The following is a 17,618-nucleotide window of genomic DNA, read 5'->3' as shown; positions in this document are numbered from 1 at the left end:
CACAAAAACCACCACAACTGGGAGACCATTTGTATGGCCCAAGTATTTTAAAAGCTGAAATTGTACACGCTATCAAACTATTAAAAAGTAACAAAACCCCAGGACCAGATGATATGTACGCAGAAACAATCAAGTTACTTAATGAAGAAAACCTAGACATTATTGTCAAGCTCTTTAACGACATCTACGATACGGGCCAGATTCCAAAAGATCGGCTTCGATCTACATTTATCGCCCTACCAAAAACACCACGTGCGAACTTCTGCAAGGACCACCGACTAATAGGCCTAATGAGTCACTTTTTGAAACTTTTCCTGAGAATACTTCACACTAGATTGTTTAAGAAATGTGAAGAGGTCAGTGGATGGAGTCAGTTTGGTTTCAAAAATGGACTTGGCACGAGAGAAGCGATCTTTAGTATGCAAACATTGATACAGAATTGTTTAGATCAAAGAAAGGATGTTTTTATCTGTTTCATCGATTACGAGAAAGCATTCGATAATGTAAAACATGAATTGATGATAAAATACCTACAAGAGTTGGGATTGGATGCAAAGGATATAAGAATCATTGCCAATCTGTATTGGAATCAGACAGCAACAGTACGTCTTCAAAATTCCAACGAAACAGAAGATTTCTCCATTAAAAAAGGAGTAAGGCAAGGTTGTATACTGTCTCCAATGCTGTTCAATTTATACGTAGAAAAAGCCTTCGCAGAAGCAGTGGAAGACTCTAATAAGGGTATTAAAGTTAACGGCATATTTATTAATAACATCAGGTATGCCGATGATACAGCCATAGTGGCAGATAACATCGAAGATCTTCAATGCCTTTTGAATGATCTAACTCTTGCAAGTGAAGCTCGGGGTTTGAAAATAAATATCAAGAAGACAAAATCAATGATTATAAGTAGAAATGATTACCCCAACGCAAAGATATATGTCTCTGGAGAAGAAATCGAACAAGTCAGGCAATTCAAATACTTGGGATGTTTGCTGAATGAGGGTTGGGTCCCCGAGAATGAAATAAAGAGCAGAGTTGAACAAGCTAGAAATGCTTTTTTGAGGCTTCGTAAGTTTCTGACTGATCGCAAATTGGACTTCAACCTCCGATACAAGATGCTTAAGTGTTACGTGTGGCCTGTTCTCCTGTACGGAATGGAAGCATGGACGTTAAAGGCCAGTTCCATTAACAAACTTGAAGTGTTTGAAATGTGGTGCCTGCGTCGAATGCTCAGAATATCATGGACGGACAGGGTCAGAAATGAGGAAGTACTCAGAAGAGCGGGCTTACAGGATAGGGAACTTTTTAATTATGTAAAAAGTAAGAAGACTGCATACTTGGGGCACATTATACGAGGAGAACGATACACTTTTCAGCAACTAATAATCGAAGGGAAAATAGAGGGTAGGAGAGGTCTCGGACGTAAAAAAATGTCATGGCTGCGCAATATTCGACAATGGACAGGAATCCACAGCTATGAAATGCTTCGCAATGCTGCTAAAAACAGAATTATTTAATCCAGAATATTTAACATCTCACCTGACAAGACGATGTACGGTGGACGCCTACGCAGAAATGCATGGCACCTTAAGAAGAAGTAAAGACTCTCATAAATCAGGGATCGGAAATACTTTTACCCATTACTGTGTCAGAAGTAAGAGCAGCTTTAAAGAAAATGAAGAACCATCGATCGCCTGGTGATGATGGACTCGTTATTAAGGCAATAAAAGCAGGAGGAGAAATTCTATTAAAATCAGTAAGCGAACTGTTTAATAAATGCTTACATGCGGGTACGATTCCAAAAGACTAGAACAATGCAGTGATAGTCTTGTTACACAAAAAAGGCAATATTACTAAATTAGAAACTTATAGACCCATCAGCCTCTTGACACATATGTACAAACTTTTTATGAAAATCTTTACAGTGAGACTAACACCTAAACTTGATTTCTATCAGCCCAAGGAACAGGCAGGCCTCAGGGCAGGATATGGCACAAATGACAATTTGCATACCATAAAGATCTTAATAGAAAACTGCATCGAGTACAACGTACCATTGGTTCTTGCATTTGTCGATTACGAGAAGGCTTTTGATTCTGTAGAGTTTAAAACAGTAATGGAAGCCCTAAATCAAAGCCGAATAGATTACAGGTACACGACACTAATCAAAAACATCTACGAGAGCGCTACATCAAGTATACGACTACACGAAGATACAGAAAAATTCAGCTTAGGTCGAGGAGTTAGACAGGGAGACAATATTTCACCAAAATTGTTCACGGCAGCTCTAGAGTCAAAATTTTAGAACAGTCAATGGCAAGATATGGGCATCAATATAGATGGAGAAAGATTAAATCATCTAAGGTTTGCAGATGATGTTGTATTAATCACAGATAACTTACAGGATACAGTTTCTATGATACATTCGCTTAAAATTCTGTCTGAAAGAGCAGGATTAAAGATTAACTTCGAGAAAACTAAACTTATGACAAATCTCGTAATGCGTGGAAATGTAACTATAGACCATAATACCATACAACAAACAGACACTTACAAATATCTGGGACACGAGATCAAAATAAGCAGAGACAATCAAACACATGAAATACAGAGGCAAATAGGCCTGACATAAGTAGCATTTGACAAATTAAGCCATATTCTAAAAAGTTCAATTCCCATGTGTCTTAAGCGAAAGGTTTATAACCAATGTGTTTTGCCTGTACAAACTTATGGGGCAGAGACTTTAACACTCACGCAAAAATCTGCAAATAAACTCAGATTTACACAACGAGCCATGGAACGTGCAATGCTGAACGTGAGCCTTCAAGACCACATAACAAACCAACAAATCAGGCAAAGATCAGGAGTTCAAGATGTCATCGAAAGAACCACGACGCTTAAGTGGAACTGGGCAGGGCACTTAGCCAGAACACAAGATGGACGGTGGACAAGACGTATTATGGAATGGAGGCCCAGAAATTATAAAAGAAGCCAAGGACGACCACCGACTATATGGATCGATGACATAAAACGTGTAGCGGGAAACTGGCTACAAGCGGCCCAGTGTAGAGAACACTGGAAAGAACTGAGGGAGACCTATGTCCAGCAGTGGACGGGATTGATAATGATGATGATCGTATGGCACTTGACACATTTACATTTAAATGTACATATATTTTGTATAAAACATAATACATATGTTTACAAACGAACATCTAACTTATTTGTATAGTCTATCAACTCTGGAGTTGGTTGTCCGCAGTCACAGAGTGGGGATGGTCGTTTACTCCATTTGTGAATCATGTAGGCGCATCTGCCGTGTTGGGTTCTGATTCGGTTCAGCATAGTCCATGTGTTGCGTGATAAGTCAGAACCTGGTAGTTTTTGTGTGATGCAGGGTAAGCTGCTATTTTGTTGTTCCGTCCATTCTCGAGTCCAAGTGGTCATTAAGTTGAACTCATTTTTCACAGCAGTCTGTGCTGTTTTTATTGGCGGTCGTCTGGATCGTCTGGAGCGTAGACGGTTACCGTTGGCAGCACCAATATCTAGATGGATTAGCAGGATCTCCTTACTAAGTATCTTTCTGTACTCACTAGTGAGGGTGTATTCGCCGTAGTTTGGGTGGTGGAATGTGGCTTGGGACTGGGAGTCATTGCGTAGAGATGAATTTGATAACGTTAGCAATCATTCTCATTGTATTATTTAATTGGACATCTACTTTGTGTATATGTGAGCTGTTAAGCCAGGCTGAAGAGCAGTATTCCGAGGTTGAGAAGACAAGACCCAGGGCAGGTGATCGCAAGGTGGAAGCTGATGCTCCCCCTGTTGTGCCGCATAGCTTCTGGATGATGTTGTTTCTGGATTTAAGTTTTTCCGCTATTTTTGACAGATGTTCCTTGAAAGATGGGGTGCTATCAAGAGTCATCCAAAGGTACTTTGATGTTTTATTCTAGGCGAGTGTGTTGTTTTCGAATTGGATGTTGAGTGTTCTTCCTGCAAGCTTGTTATTTAGGTAGAAACTGGACACCTCTGTTTTGGTAGCGTTTGGTTGGAGCCTCCATTTACGGAAATACTTTCCCACTGTATGTAAGTCCTCCGTAAGGATTTCTTTTGTTTCTTTAAATGACTTACACCTTGTTGCAAGTACCCAGTCGTCAGCGTAACCAAAGTTCCTTGATCTGGTTTCTGGTATATCAGCGATATATAGGCTAAATAGAAGAGGAGCTAGGACAGATCCCTGAGGTAGTTAATTCTTTAGGTATTGGTCTTTAAAACGTTATACAAACTCTTCATATTTTTAAAAAATATATTTAAAAATTCTTAAATATACAGGATGTTCCATTTAAAAAAAAACACACACAACTTTGGTTCATTTCGTTGTTTTGACTGACCGTGAATAATCGAAAATAATTTTAAATTCTAGACGTCTTTGTTATACATCAGTTTGTGTGAAACATTTTTTTATACACTCCATAGTTTAGCCATAATCAAAGAGGTTTGGTGCACCCTGTATATACATATAAATTTGATTATTCTTTTTCTTTTTGTAACTTTATTATACCCACTTAAATCGATACGATCGCCATAGAATACCTGATTGCTAATGATTTTGTTCGACATAGGAAAAGATATATTTTTATCATAGAATTAAAATAAATCCGTTTTTTTATCTAAATTTGATAATAAATATTTTTATCGGTACCATTGTGAAGGTATGAGTACAATCAAAATTGTGTAGTAGGTGATGCAGAAGCGGAAGAGAAAATAGTGTGAGAAGTCACTTGAATATTTTGAAAATGTTGTAAGTATATTATGTTTCAATAACGCTTATATTTTATTATACGTATCTTAAATAATATATTTAATTTTCACCCGTTTGCCAGCTATTGTCAATATCTTATTTTTCCTCTCTTATCACCCCATATGTAGAGATATCATTCAAGGTCAAAATCGACTAGATTGATTTACAGATTTCGAATTTACGATCGTAAATTTATTCAGCTGCTGATCGGTAACTCAACATAACCTGATCTGTGCGATTTTGTTTTTGTTTTTTATGTAGTGTGTGTAGTGAGCTCTATATTTTCTGAAATAATTAATTTTTTATTTACATAAAGTACTTCGACAACTATGGCCATTGGTACAGGCACAAGAATGTATATATGAGCAATATTTTACCTTTTGACCACTTTTGTAGGTAGATTTAAATGTTAACTTTATGATAAAACAATTTACAAAATCGAAAAAAAATTAGTTTAATTTTGTAGATCAAGAAGAACAAAAAGTAAATTTACAAAATGTTATGATTTTCAATTAATTGATCTTACTTGGACAATCCTAGAATTTATTTCTTCGTTACTCCCTGCTTTTGATGTTATTTGGATTCTCAAGTATTTGAAGGTTTCAGTTGATTTAATGGTTCTCATTTATACCTGTAGGCTTTCTGGTTTTTCTTTTGAATTTAAGTACTTGGTTTTTTTTTATTAATTGTAAGGCCCCACATGGTCTACTCCTCTTCCAGTTTTCTAAGCATATAGCCTATATAACTCTCGTCTTCAGCTAAAATGGCTTGATCGTCAGCGAAGTGTATCGTGTACAACCTCTCGTCTTTGATTAAGATGCGTTTATTGTAACACTTTGTTCTCTACATTAAGAGCGCCTCATTCAAATATATTTTGAAGAGTACAGGTACTATGCTACATGGCTATATGGACTAGAAACCTTAAATTATTTTAGTGATGACAACTTTAGCATGGTTTTGATTATATGGTTATGGTTATGGTTTTATAATATATAAAACAGATAAATTATTTTTGTTTCTAGAGGGATTAGGATTTCCCCCGATAGTTGCAGTTATATAGCATTGGCTTGAAGTCAACGAGCCGTTTTTGGTGAAAAATATACCACAATTGCTAGGTATGATTGTCCAAGTTTAGCTCATTCCTAGGGCACCCTAATTCTTTCTACAAATAATAATTTCTCTCCCCTAACAAAATATGACTTTATATTGAATGCAGCCTTCTTTGAGTTTTCCTTAGTTTATAATAAGAATCTAAATCTAAACATTATTTCCATTTATAGATCACCTAATTCTTTCGCGAAACTATTTCTTCGGAACCTGCAAAATTTGTTCGATGACCTTCCCAATAAAAACAGAAATATGTTTGACTTCAATATCACTTACGCTGCTGCTTATGTTACACAACTGTCCTTGGTCAATATATTTGAATCGCATAGTCTCAAAATGCACGTTAATTTTCCTACAAGAATTACTAAAACAACATCTACCATAATTGATTATATTGTCTCAGATTTCTTAATTCTTGATGTACGCTCTACAATTCTTCATGCAGGACTATATGCTCGTAAAGCAGTATATATCAAGTTTAACACTCTCAACAAACCCTCCTCGAAAACCCGACGTTAAGGTAAGATTTTTTCCGCTCAGAACTTTCGTAAATTCCAAAATGTATGCTTGATTTCTGGGTGGCACTCTCTTTCTGTAGACGTGGACTATAATTTCAGTGATTTTTATATGGGCTTATTAGGCTTATAGGCTCACAAACCCTGGACCACCAAAGGTATCCGCATATCAGCCAAGAATATGCGTTCACTACTTTACATCGAGAAATTTACTACCAACGTCTTTGTCACTGAATATATAACCAACTACAGAGAAACCTATCTAAAACTTATCAAAACAGCTACAAAACATACTATCAAAATCGTTTGAAAAGCTCTAACAGTGTTGCAAAAGAAACTTAGGCCATAATAAACGATCCTTGAAATAAAACTAACACAGCTCAAACATTTTCCCTTCCAAACCCTGAAAATCTCAATGAATACTTTGTAACATCAACTATGTTACCACAACAAGGTTCCACTTCATATCTACCCAATTTAAAAGAGGTCTCAGTTTCATTCTTTCTAAGACCAGTTGGTAAATCTGAACTGATCCAAACAATCAATATTATCAAAAGCAAATCTCCATAAAAATTTTCTCAAATCTTCCAAAAAATGTGTTGGAAGTCCTGGTCTCACTAATTAATGATTCCTTTAAAAAAGATATATTTTTAGAGTGACTAAAGACAGCCATTATTATTCCTCGTTATAAAGGTGGTGAAAAATCGAATGCCGGCAACTGTAGACCTATTGCCTTACAGCCAATACTATGCAAAATTATTAAGAGACTTATGTCCTCGTTAAAAACAACATTTTATCACAAAATCAGTTCGGTTTTTATCTAATAAATGTACCAGTGATAATGTTTTCCGTAGTACGTGAGGTTTACCAAGCACTTAACAATAATCTGTACACTGTCACTATTTTTTGTGACTATGCCAAAGCTTTTGATTGTGTAAATCACAACATTTTGATAAAAAAACTAAATTTCCACGGATTTCGAGGTATTTCGTTGAATCGGTTCCAATCGTACTTGGAAAATAAGAAACAACTAATTGAAGCAAATGATACTGACACTAGTCATAAAAGCATTATATTATAAGTGGAATACCACAAGGTTTAGTATTGGGTCCTCTACTTTTCTTTATATTTATAAATGGCATGACTTATTTAAAATTCGATGGAAAAATTTGTCATTTTGCTAATGATACCAGTATCACCTGAAGAAACTCCAATATTGCAACTATTCATGCAACTATAACTTCTGATCTACTTAAAACAAAAACCTGGTCCGACTGTTATTTACTCTCTTTTAACGTGGATAAGACAGAAGCATTGTCCTATAAGGGAGCTCTTCAATCGTTGCCTCTTAATAACAGCCAGATCAGTATCGTTGATTATGTAAACTTTCTAGGCACTTTTATAGACAACACCCTTAAATGATACCTTCATATCGATTTATTTAGTAAAAAACTAGCCTCAGCCTGTTATGTAAGAAGATGTTTTGAAGGAAATCAATTTAGCATCTTTCAAAATAACATATTTTTCTTTGTTCGAGTCTCATCTTCAATATGGTCTTCCTTTTTGGGGTTCTAGTACAACTGCCTTATCTGATGTTATTTTTAAATTACAAAAAACAGCAAGACGGTACATATTTGGCTTTAGAAGAACAACACATTGCAGAAGCTACTTTAAAAATCACGGGATTTTAACGCTCCCTCTTTATATATTTTAGAAACTGTTTGCTTAATTGGTCAACACCTACATGTTTTTTCAGCAAGACCTAATCATGACTAGTCCACCAGAAATTCAACATTTGATGTTTATTTACCGATCTCTATCTCCCTTTAAAACTTAAATCTGCAACATTTCTCCCCAAGTTCCGTAAAATTACAAAAGTCTATCCATCTGAAAGACCATCTGAAAGACTCTTCAGTAGAAGAGTTTCTTAACGAATAACCAAGGAAATTGCAGTACCTTTATGTACAAGTAACGAAAGTATATTTACATTTATTTGGGTATCACATGCAGCAACTTATTATCTCGTTTATTTAATTATATTTTGTTTTTTGATATTCACGATTTATGTAATTTTAGTAAATTTTAATTGTTATTGTTATTTTCTGTCTTTTGCAAGGTTTGTCCATAAAATTGTAAAATTTTCAGTGGCAATAAAGTATACTTCTATTCTATTCTATCTAGAAGGATATATTTTACCTTTATTTTACTATTTACTTACATTAACTTTTTTCTTGTTCTTTGAAACGTTCCAAACGTTTGACATTCCTTTCCTCAGATAGTTTAACTTCCTCCGTGGATGTGTTAGTTCTTGCTCTGGAAACCTCAGAGTCTTTTAACATTATTGCCACAAATTGATCACATTTTTCCTATAGTGATCCTTTCCCAAGTTAACATGCTAAATATTTTTGTAAAAATCAATCAATAAATCTAATTATAAAACTTAAACGTCTTGATTAGGCTCATATTTCTATAGCACTAATAGTATGAATGTGTCCTGATCAGAAAGTTTACTTCAGTGTCAAAAATATTTTGTTTTTGGTAATTAAGTAATGCAAAAATCGAATAACAGTAAATTGTGACCTACGCACGCAGGAATCAGAAAATAATGCGAATTCATTTACTTTTTTGTATAGGATTTTATAAAAAAGTGACGTGGTATAGAGCAGACCAAGTCAGTCGTTTCTAGGCAACGGAATCATAGTAATTGCGAAATATAGATTTTGACAGAATGACAGAATCTGCATTTTGACAGAATGTTGACGCTGAAATGGATGACATTAAGTGTATGATAGTAAACAATGCGTGTATCAATATTTGTATAAGAAAAGTTTTTCTGGTTATACATGGGTATACTTTCAATACTCGGTGACTTTAAGACATGTATGAGGTAAGTTTCCTTTTCATTTTATTTACCTTGCGATAGTCTTCCTTGTTTTACGTCACGAAGTAGAATTTGATGTCGCTATAAAAGAAGATAATAAATTGTAATAATTTTGCTGTGTTCTGTATTTTCGGTGTCTCCCTAAATGTGCTACATGTGCATACGCTGTTCATTTTCTTGCGTGCCTAAAAGAGTTTGGAAAAAGGTTTTCCAGACTGATTTTATTCTCTTGGATCGCTGGATACCTGTACTTCTTAATTTCTGCATAGATTTGTTTGGAGTTTGTATCCTTCTATTAAATTGCGTGTATATTTATACACTTTATACCAAGATTTTCTTAGATCGTTAATAGATATATACCTGGTGGGGACTGGAACGCTAAACATACACAAGGGTTCTAGGGTAATAACAACTAAGAGCAAGGAATTACTTGCAGCCATATCAGATAACAAGTCCCAGCGATCTAGCGTCTTGGCCCAGCGATCCAAGGAAACTGCCCGATCTACTACACTTTTGGATCATTAAAGAAATTAGTAAAAATTATTTTCAGATTGAGTCTTCTCTAGATTTATTCTCGGATCACTCACCAATCATAATCTCACTTTCCAATAAAATTATTGAAAAATTAAAGCAAACTACTCTATATAACCATAAAGCAAACTGGGAACACTTGATGCCCAAATCAATCTGCAAATTCAATTAAAAACGCTATAATAAATTGAAGATGCAACAAAAGAATTCACAATAGCTACACAGAAAGCAGCGTGAGCAGCAACCCCGCATATTGACTACATTAAACCCGAAAAAAATCTTGACCCTACAGTCAAACAAAAAATACTAGACAAAAGGCAGCTACAAAAAAATGGCAGATATCAAAATACGCAAGCGATAAAGCAAAACTAAACAGAGCTACCAAATATCTAACAATGTTACTAAATACTATCAAAAATAAAGATATCGAGGATTACCTAAGTTCTCTTGCAGCCTCTGAAGATACAAACTACTCACTTTGGCAAGCAACTAAAAAGCTAAAACAACCACAACAGTATTGTTGTAAATATTGTAATAAATGGGCCAGACATGACAAAGAAAATGTTGCAGCCTTTGCTGAACACTTTAAAAAAAAGTAAAAAAGGTAAAAGTTTTTGAACTAAACGAAGCAGATCCCAACGACACATATAATAGCCAGATTCATAACATTTTAGAAGCCCCGCTTCAACTAGACTTACCGATTAAAAACATTTCGCTTATCCAAATTGGAAATACAATTATGAAAAATACAAAACCAAAAGAAGCCCCAAGAAACCCCCCGATAACAGAATACTACTAACAGAACAGGGTACTTTTAGAGTCAATAGAAAATTTCACAGATTATCCTGACACCAAAAACCAGAAAACCTAAAATCCTATAGACCTATAAGCTTGCTGGATTCTATCAAAGGTATTCGAAAAGCTTCTATTAATGCCAATCTTAACAAAACCTAAATTTATTCCGAACCAACAATTCATTTTCAGGTTAAAGCATGGGATAATCGAACAGGTTCACAGAATAGTAGAAAAAATCTCCCATGCACTAGAAAGTGAACCCTACATTTCAGCAGCCTTCCTAGACGCCAGTCAAGCATTTAATAAGGTTTGGTATAAAGGCCTACTTTATAAGATAAAAAAACAATTGCCATATCCTTTCTTTCCACTCCCAAAATCCTAACTATGAGATAAATACTTCCTGGTAAAGCAGCACCATCCAAGCGGCAGCTCTATCCAGAAGTAACACACAAGTTGCTACTTTTCAGACGACACCGCAATACTGTCCATGGACTCTAATCCCACAAAAGCATCAGAAAATTAAAAAAAAAATTTAAATAAAATAAACTTGGCTAAAAAAAATGGAAAATTGGAGTAAATGAGACCAAGTCAACAGATGTAACCTTCACAATCAAATGAGGTGAACGCCCTCCAATCACACTCAATGGCAAGCAATTAAGTAAGGCAAACGACACAAAATACTTAGGTGTCTATCTTGACAAACGTCTTACCTGGCATAAACACATCTTTACCAAAAGAAAACAACTGGGCATTAAATTTAGACATATGTATAGGTTGATTGGTCGAAACTCTAAATTAACATTGGATAACAAACTGCTTATATACAAGGCGATCCTCAAGCCCATATTTGTCATATGGTATTTAGCTATGGGGCACCGCTAGCAATTCTAATCTTGCGTGCCTTCGGTAAAAGAAGTTACAACAAGTTACAGTGTCAAATATGGTGAACGGATAAAAGTGCATTCAAATGTACTATCGATATTCGATATCAATAATGAAGTGCGTAGGCTTAAACATTTTAAACGAAATGATCTTTCAAACAGATTTAATATTGAATCAAAACCAACCGTATTTTGAATTCTAGCTTAAGTATGTGATATGCAGTTGTGATTTTGTTTTATTATTTTATTGCTTTTAGCTTACATACTTTTTAATTAAACTATTCTTAATAAATTAGTAACATTTACAGTTGCTAAATAAAGAAAAAGAACTCTACACTGGCTCCTACCCGCTATGTAAACAAACAAATTACTTATTATTCTTTATTTTTGGGTAGATTGTAATTTTAATTGGAGTTAATAAAAATTAAAAAAATATTTATACACTTCTTTTATATCTTTGTTTTAAACATTTTCTTCCATTTTCTGTATACTACCGTTTTCGTATTTTCTTTTCTCTGTTCGGCATATTTTATCTGCTGTTAGTCTTACATGTTCTTAGATTGCTCCGTTTTCTCTGGTTTTTATCATCTACTTATTTGTTGGAAACAGTGGACACTACTCTGAGTTTAATTCAATATGAGCATCAGCAACCCATAGCGCCTCCAAGATCTTCTATCAACCTCAAACCACCATATAATATATTCTATTTATAATATTCGATACGCGGATGACACCATTCTTTAGTATTATTTTTATATGGGATTAAGCTAAAATTTATTTATTTATAATCCAGAAATCTGACATAAATATAATATTTAACTTGAATATACCACAAGAAGCCAGTTTCATAACCTCTTTAAATAGCATCATATATATATATATATATATATATATATATATATATATATATATATATATATATATATATATATACCCGGTATTTTAGGCGTTCGACGCCCTTTCGGTAGGGATCTATGGGGGAGTATCACTTAGCCGTAAGCCCTTATCTCTTGTCGTACTGCTCCACCATAGGCCGATCAGATACCAGCATATTCTAGACTAAGCCGCAGATTCATTTTAAAATTTTAAACTGCTGCGTTAGCCTTTTTGTTTTCTGTGCACCGAGCCGGGGATTGAACTGACATATCTCGCATTGAAGCGAAGGAGAAGCCAGCCGCCCAGCCCGCTTGGCTAATCCGATCGACTACATAGCATCATTATTGTACAAAATATCGAAAGCCTAAAGAGATTAGTAGCTAAAGAAATAAGAAGAAGAAAAGAATTTTGTGAAATCAACAATATAAATTTCTAGATAAATGATGAACAAATATACCGGGTACAAAATTAAAACTATCTAGGAATAAACAAAAAAATGTATACGATAAGACTTAATAAGATAGATAAAGCTCGAAGTGAGGTTAACAACATGAAAAGTTATTGTGTAGTCAAAAATTAAGTGGAAAACTAAAGTTAGTGTTACTTAACTGTCATATGAGTTATTTCTCAGTCTTTTTGTAGAATTTAATACACGTGGACGCTAAGGAGCAATACATGAACAAACTAAAGTGGTTTGAGATGTTTGCATATCTAAGCATTTTGAAAATCTCCTGAAGGAAGAAACTAACTAACAAAGAAGTAATCTAAAGTGCAAAAAAGAAAACAATAAAGAGAAATTATTGACAATTAAAACTGCCGCATAGTATCTGCATTCTGTTACTGTACTATTACAAGTGCAATTAAAGACCAATTATCATGTCGTGATAATTCTTAGCGACGATGACACTGGAAGGAGGATAAAAGGAAGCAATAGAAACAACCACTTTTAATAGATCTATTAGTCACATAAACACTGACCTATTGTATTTCAGAATTTTCTCCTTCTGTTTTTAATTTCCTTTATTTTTATTCTATTTATCTTACAATGTGTACCGCATTTGTGCAAGATCGGTTTGTCCTAAATAATCGCTGCTCTTCTTCTAATGCCCTCTCGTTAATTTTCATTATTATTTTTATTGTTATTTTCAGTATAATGTGTAATATATTCATTTCTTGGGATTTTGGTTTTCTATCTCATTTCTTAAAAAACACTATTGATCTTCTCCGTCTGTCAAGAATTATATTTTGTGTACCGATTCTGGATATTAATTCTTATAATTCATGTTGAGTGTGTACTTGAACAAGGTAACATCGTATCAGTGTTTTCTCCGAGTTTTATTGCTTTCTGTGAAACCAAACCAATACTTTGAAATAGTAGTTAGACCAGACTTTACCGTGTGTATTGTTAAGCCTAATTGCATGTTTTTACTTGGATCGATTAGCTAATTAGGAAATGGGTAATTTCTTTAAAAACTGAACCGGCTACCATGGCGTAGGCCTACCTAATATATATTTTTGGAAGAAAATATTTAAAACCTAACTTAATTCAACAAATAATTAAACTTTTCGTATACCTTTGACTACAATAGTACCAATAACAAATGCAGTTCTTACATAAATTCTCACCGCTCACAACTTTTCAAGATGTCACAAAATATTCAGTATAATTTTACACCATCTGCCTCATACGCAACTGTATCCAAATCAACTCCTAGACCAACTTTTCCAAAGATGGATCAAGTCATAGTATTTCACGCCGATGAAAATATCAAATTTTTCGATTACGTCAAGACAGTAGGTTACGCTATTGGTCCCAAACAAATCCTATTCGCATCCAAAATATCTAATAGCAGAATCGGTATCTATTTAAGTAACACAGAACTCGTCTACAAACTTCTAAAATCTCATTTAGGTATGTTAATACTAGGAGAGTTTGTGATGAATTTCCGCAGACTAGTCTCTCCCACAAACAAGGTGATAATATCCAATATATCTTCATGTATACCACACGACCTTGCAAAAAATGCTGTAAAAGAACTTGAGCTCCAACTGGCCTCCCCCGTCTCACTTTTAAGAGTAGGTAGTCCCAACGATAAATATTCGCATATCATGAGCTTTAGAAGGCAAGCGTGTGTTTTTACCTCTGATGATAATTTCAATCTGCAAACTTTATTAGTTATCCCATGAAATGAAAATAGAATATTTTTGTCCACAAACAAAATTGAATGTTAACCCACGTAATAGATCCCACACCAACACAGTCTTCTATACTACCAGCAACACTACCACAGATACCTGCTTTAAATCTAAACAATTTCATACTGACTAAAATGCACACACATAAACGTGGCCACTTTGAAATTGAAAGTACAAGTGAGCAGACTGATATGTCCGATAATATCTCTATCGCAAATAGTCCAATGACTCCCTTTAGTAGAAATGTTAAGAAACTAAAAAATAAACCCAGAACAAGTTCACCCTCAGAACGTAACCTTTCTGATTTAACAAAAGACATCAAAGAAGCCTTTAAGCAAACCTCAAAATCACTTATTATTCCTCCCGAAAACTTGATAGCCTCTGTTGAAAACACTTTTTGCTCTAGGGACCCCTACGCTAAAGCTCTTAAGTTTACAGGAAACTTTTAGGGCTAATTTCTAACCCTCCAGCATTACATCCAACTTGTCAGGAGAGGTCTCTCAAAAACAGGCCAACCCGTTTAATGAATCTAATCAAAAAACTGATAAAAGCCCTTAGGTACTGATCCAGACGAACCCAAAAGCACGCCCAGCGCAAATCCACCGATTCTAATGAAGATAACTATAATTCCAAAAGCTCAGAACCATTCTAATCTTTTTAAACCAGCTTTTATTAATACTAACACCATTAAGACTAATTCAATGGAACTGCGATGGTTTTTACCCCAGACTAGAATACTTGCAAAAACTCATATCGGACTGTTGGTCCAAGTTTATCTGTCTTCAAGAAACCAATTTCACCCAATCTAACAACCCCTATCTAAAAAACTACACTAGCTACAACTTTTTAAGATCTACGCACCTACGAGCAGTGGCGGCTCGTCTATTTTTTGTTTCCATCGATATCTTCCATCAACAGTTTGACTTACACACTAGCCTAGACGCGATGGCAATAACTGTCTGGTATTCCAGCAAGATTATATATATATATATATATATATATATATATATATATATATATATATATATATATATATATATATATATAAAGACATTGTTTTGTTGATCCTAGGAATTAAGATTTATTGCAATTCCATCTCTAGAGTATATTTATTATAATGCTCTAAAACTATAAAATTATAATTTATTGGTTATTTTTTAGTCTTAATAGCAATACAAATAAATAAATAAGTAATATGATTTATTGTCACTGAAAATGGTACAAATTTTATGGACAAAGCTTATAACAATAAGAGAAGAAAGAAGAAAAAAAATCAGAAAAGAATCGTTTGTACTTTTAAATAAAAAAAAACAATAAAATTCTTCCAATCTTAAAAACTACTACCTAATTAAAAACCTGCAAACTTCGTAAAATATACCTAACAAAAAATAAAAATTAGGAAAGCAGATTAATGAATTAAGGGCTCAAATATTTCACCTTCTTGTGCTAAACTGTAACCATATCTGTCATAAAGATTTCTCCTCATATTTTGGAGTAGGGCTAGTGTAACGCTTGCAGAGAAATAGTATTTTTGCCCTTAATTCGACTAGGTTCGTGGCCCTTTCAAACTGATGCCTATTTTATCTAACATAAATTCAAAAAACTCCATCCGCCCAAAGTTATCTTCCGGAAACAGTTCTTGGGTTGGTTGTATGTTAAAACGGTGATAGCCATTCCTTTTGAGAACTCGCTGGACAGTTCGAGCATTCACGTTAACTTCCCTAGCAGTTTGTACACTATTGCAGAGTTCACTAGCTTCCACAAAAGCACAAAAATATCAATATTCCTGTTTTGACACTCCTCATCGACAGGTCTAACACGTGGTTCATTACCTTCATGACACTTTTTACAACTGTTTACACATCCCAAAGTTTGAAAATGTTTAATGGTATTTTTAACTGTTGTAACACTTGGTGAGGGTCTATTTTCGAAGGCAACAATAAATAAATCAATTACTTCGCGCATCGAATGACCCTGAAAATACCATGTTACAAGTTGCACTTTTTCTTGGTCGGTATACAACGTAATAGGCATTTTATTAATTATTTGTTTATTCTTTCAGAACTTCGTTTGAAATTTTTAATGCCAATGTGACAATTACAACAATTCGTATCTACTAGAGGTGGAAACGTGTATCATGTCACAACGATTGCCATTGTGTTGTATGGTCAATAAAACAATGTCGTGCTCTTTATATTGGTCATATTACTCCTGTAGGGATCCTTTCCCAAGTTACCATGCTCCTTTTATAACTTGGCTGCATCGTATTGAAAACGACCAATAGTCAGAAATACGTATATACGGTTGCCTTCCATCGATATACCGTTTTTGGTTTTCTGTTTTGCGAGACATGCCATTACATTTTACTTTTATTATTCACTCGCATTATCCTTTTCCATTTGTTTTAAACGTTTCAACGTTTGGCATTCCTTTCCCCATGTATCTGTAGCTTCCTCCGTGGTTATTATTAGTTGTTGCCCTGGAAACCATCAGGGTCTTCTAACTCTAATGCCACAAATTGGTTGCATTTCTCCTGTAGTGATCCTTTCCCAAGTTAACATGCTCCTTTTCTAACTTGGCTGCACCGTACTGAAGACGACCAATATTCAGAAATACGTATATACGGTTGCTTTCCATCGATATACCGTTTTTGGTTTTCTGTTTTGCGAGACATGCCATTACATTTTACTTGGGGACTTTATCGTACACAGCACAACATGGGGTTCACACCGCACGTTCGGATTTAGTAGACAGAAGGTTGACCGCCAACTATTTTTAAAATAAAAATATTAAAATAAAATGGAAAGTTAATACATGAATAAAAATGAAAGAAATTAAAATAAAATAAATATTTAAAGGAAAATAACAAACATGTTACGTTTATAACATTTTTATTATATTAATTTACAAACTCTTGTATTTTACAATTTTGTCTTGAAAATAAATAAGTTTAAATGACCACTTTGCTATGTGGAAATGTGCACTAAGACGAGATGTGTAATTGTACTTGCACTGTCAAATTAAATGGCCGA

At 34.4% G+C, this 17,618-nt stretch overlaps 1 protein-coding gene across 2 annotated transcripts in view; it reads left to right on the top strand.

The window, feature by feature from the left end:
- The first annotated feature begins 4,647 nt into the window (after positions 1-4,647).
- LOC140445683 (uncharacterized) overlaps positions 4,648-17,618 on the top strand; it is a 44,272-nt gene continuing 31,301 nt past the window's right edge. The window contains exon 1 of one of the 2 annotated variants that reach the window (XM_072537930.1): positions 4,648-4,804. In XM_072537930.1, the coding sequence (XP_072394031.1) occupies positions 4,800-4,804 (5 nt within the window). In that variant the 5' untranslated portion in view covers positions 4,648-4,799. Of the gene's footprint in view, positions 4,805-9,159; positions 9,314-17,618 lie in introns of those variants that run through there. The other variant, XM_072537929.1, reaches the window with a different exon arrangement.

The sequence above is a fragment of the Diabrotica undecimpunctata genome, chromosome 7 (assembly GCF_040954645.1).
Source record: "Diabrotica undecimpunctata isolate CICGRU chromosome 7, icDiaUnde3, whole genome shotgun sequence".
Taxonomy (NCBI): domain Eukaryota; kingdom Metazoa; phylum Arthropoda; class Insecta; order Coleoptera; family Chrysomelidae; genus Diabrotica; species Diabrotica undecimpunctata.
This window is presented reverse-complemented; position numbering and strand designations above follow the sequence as displayed.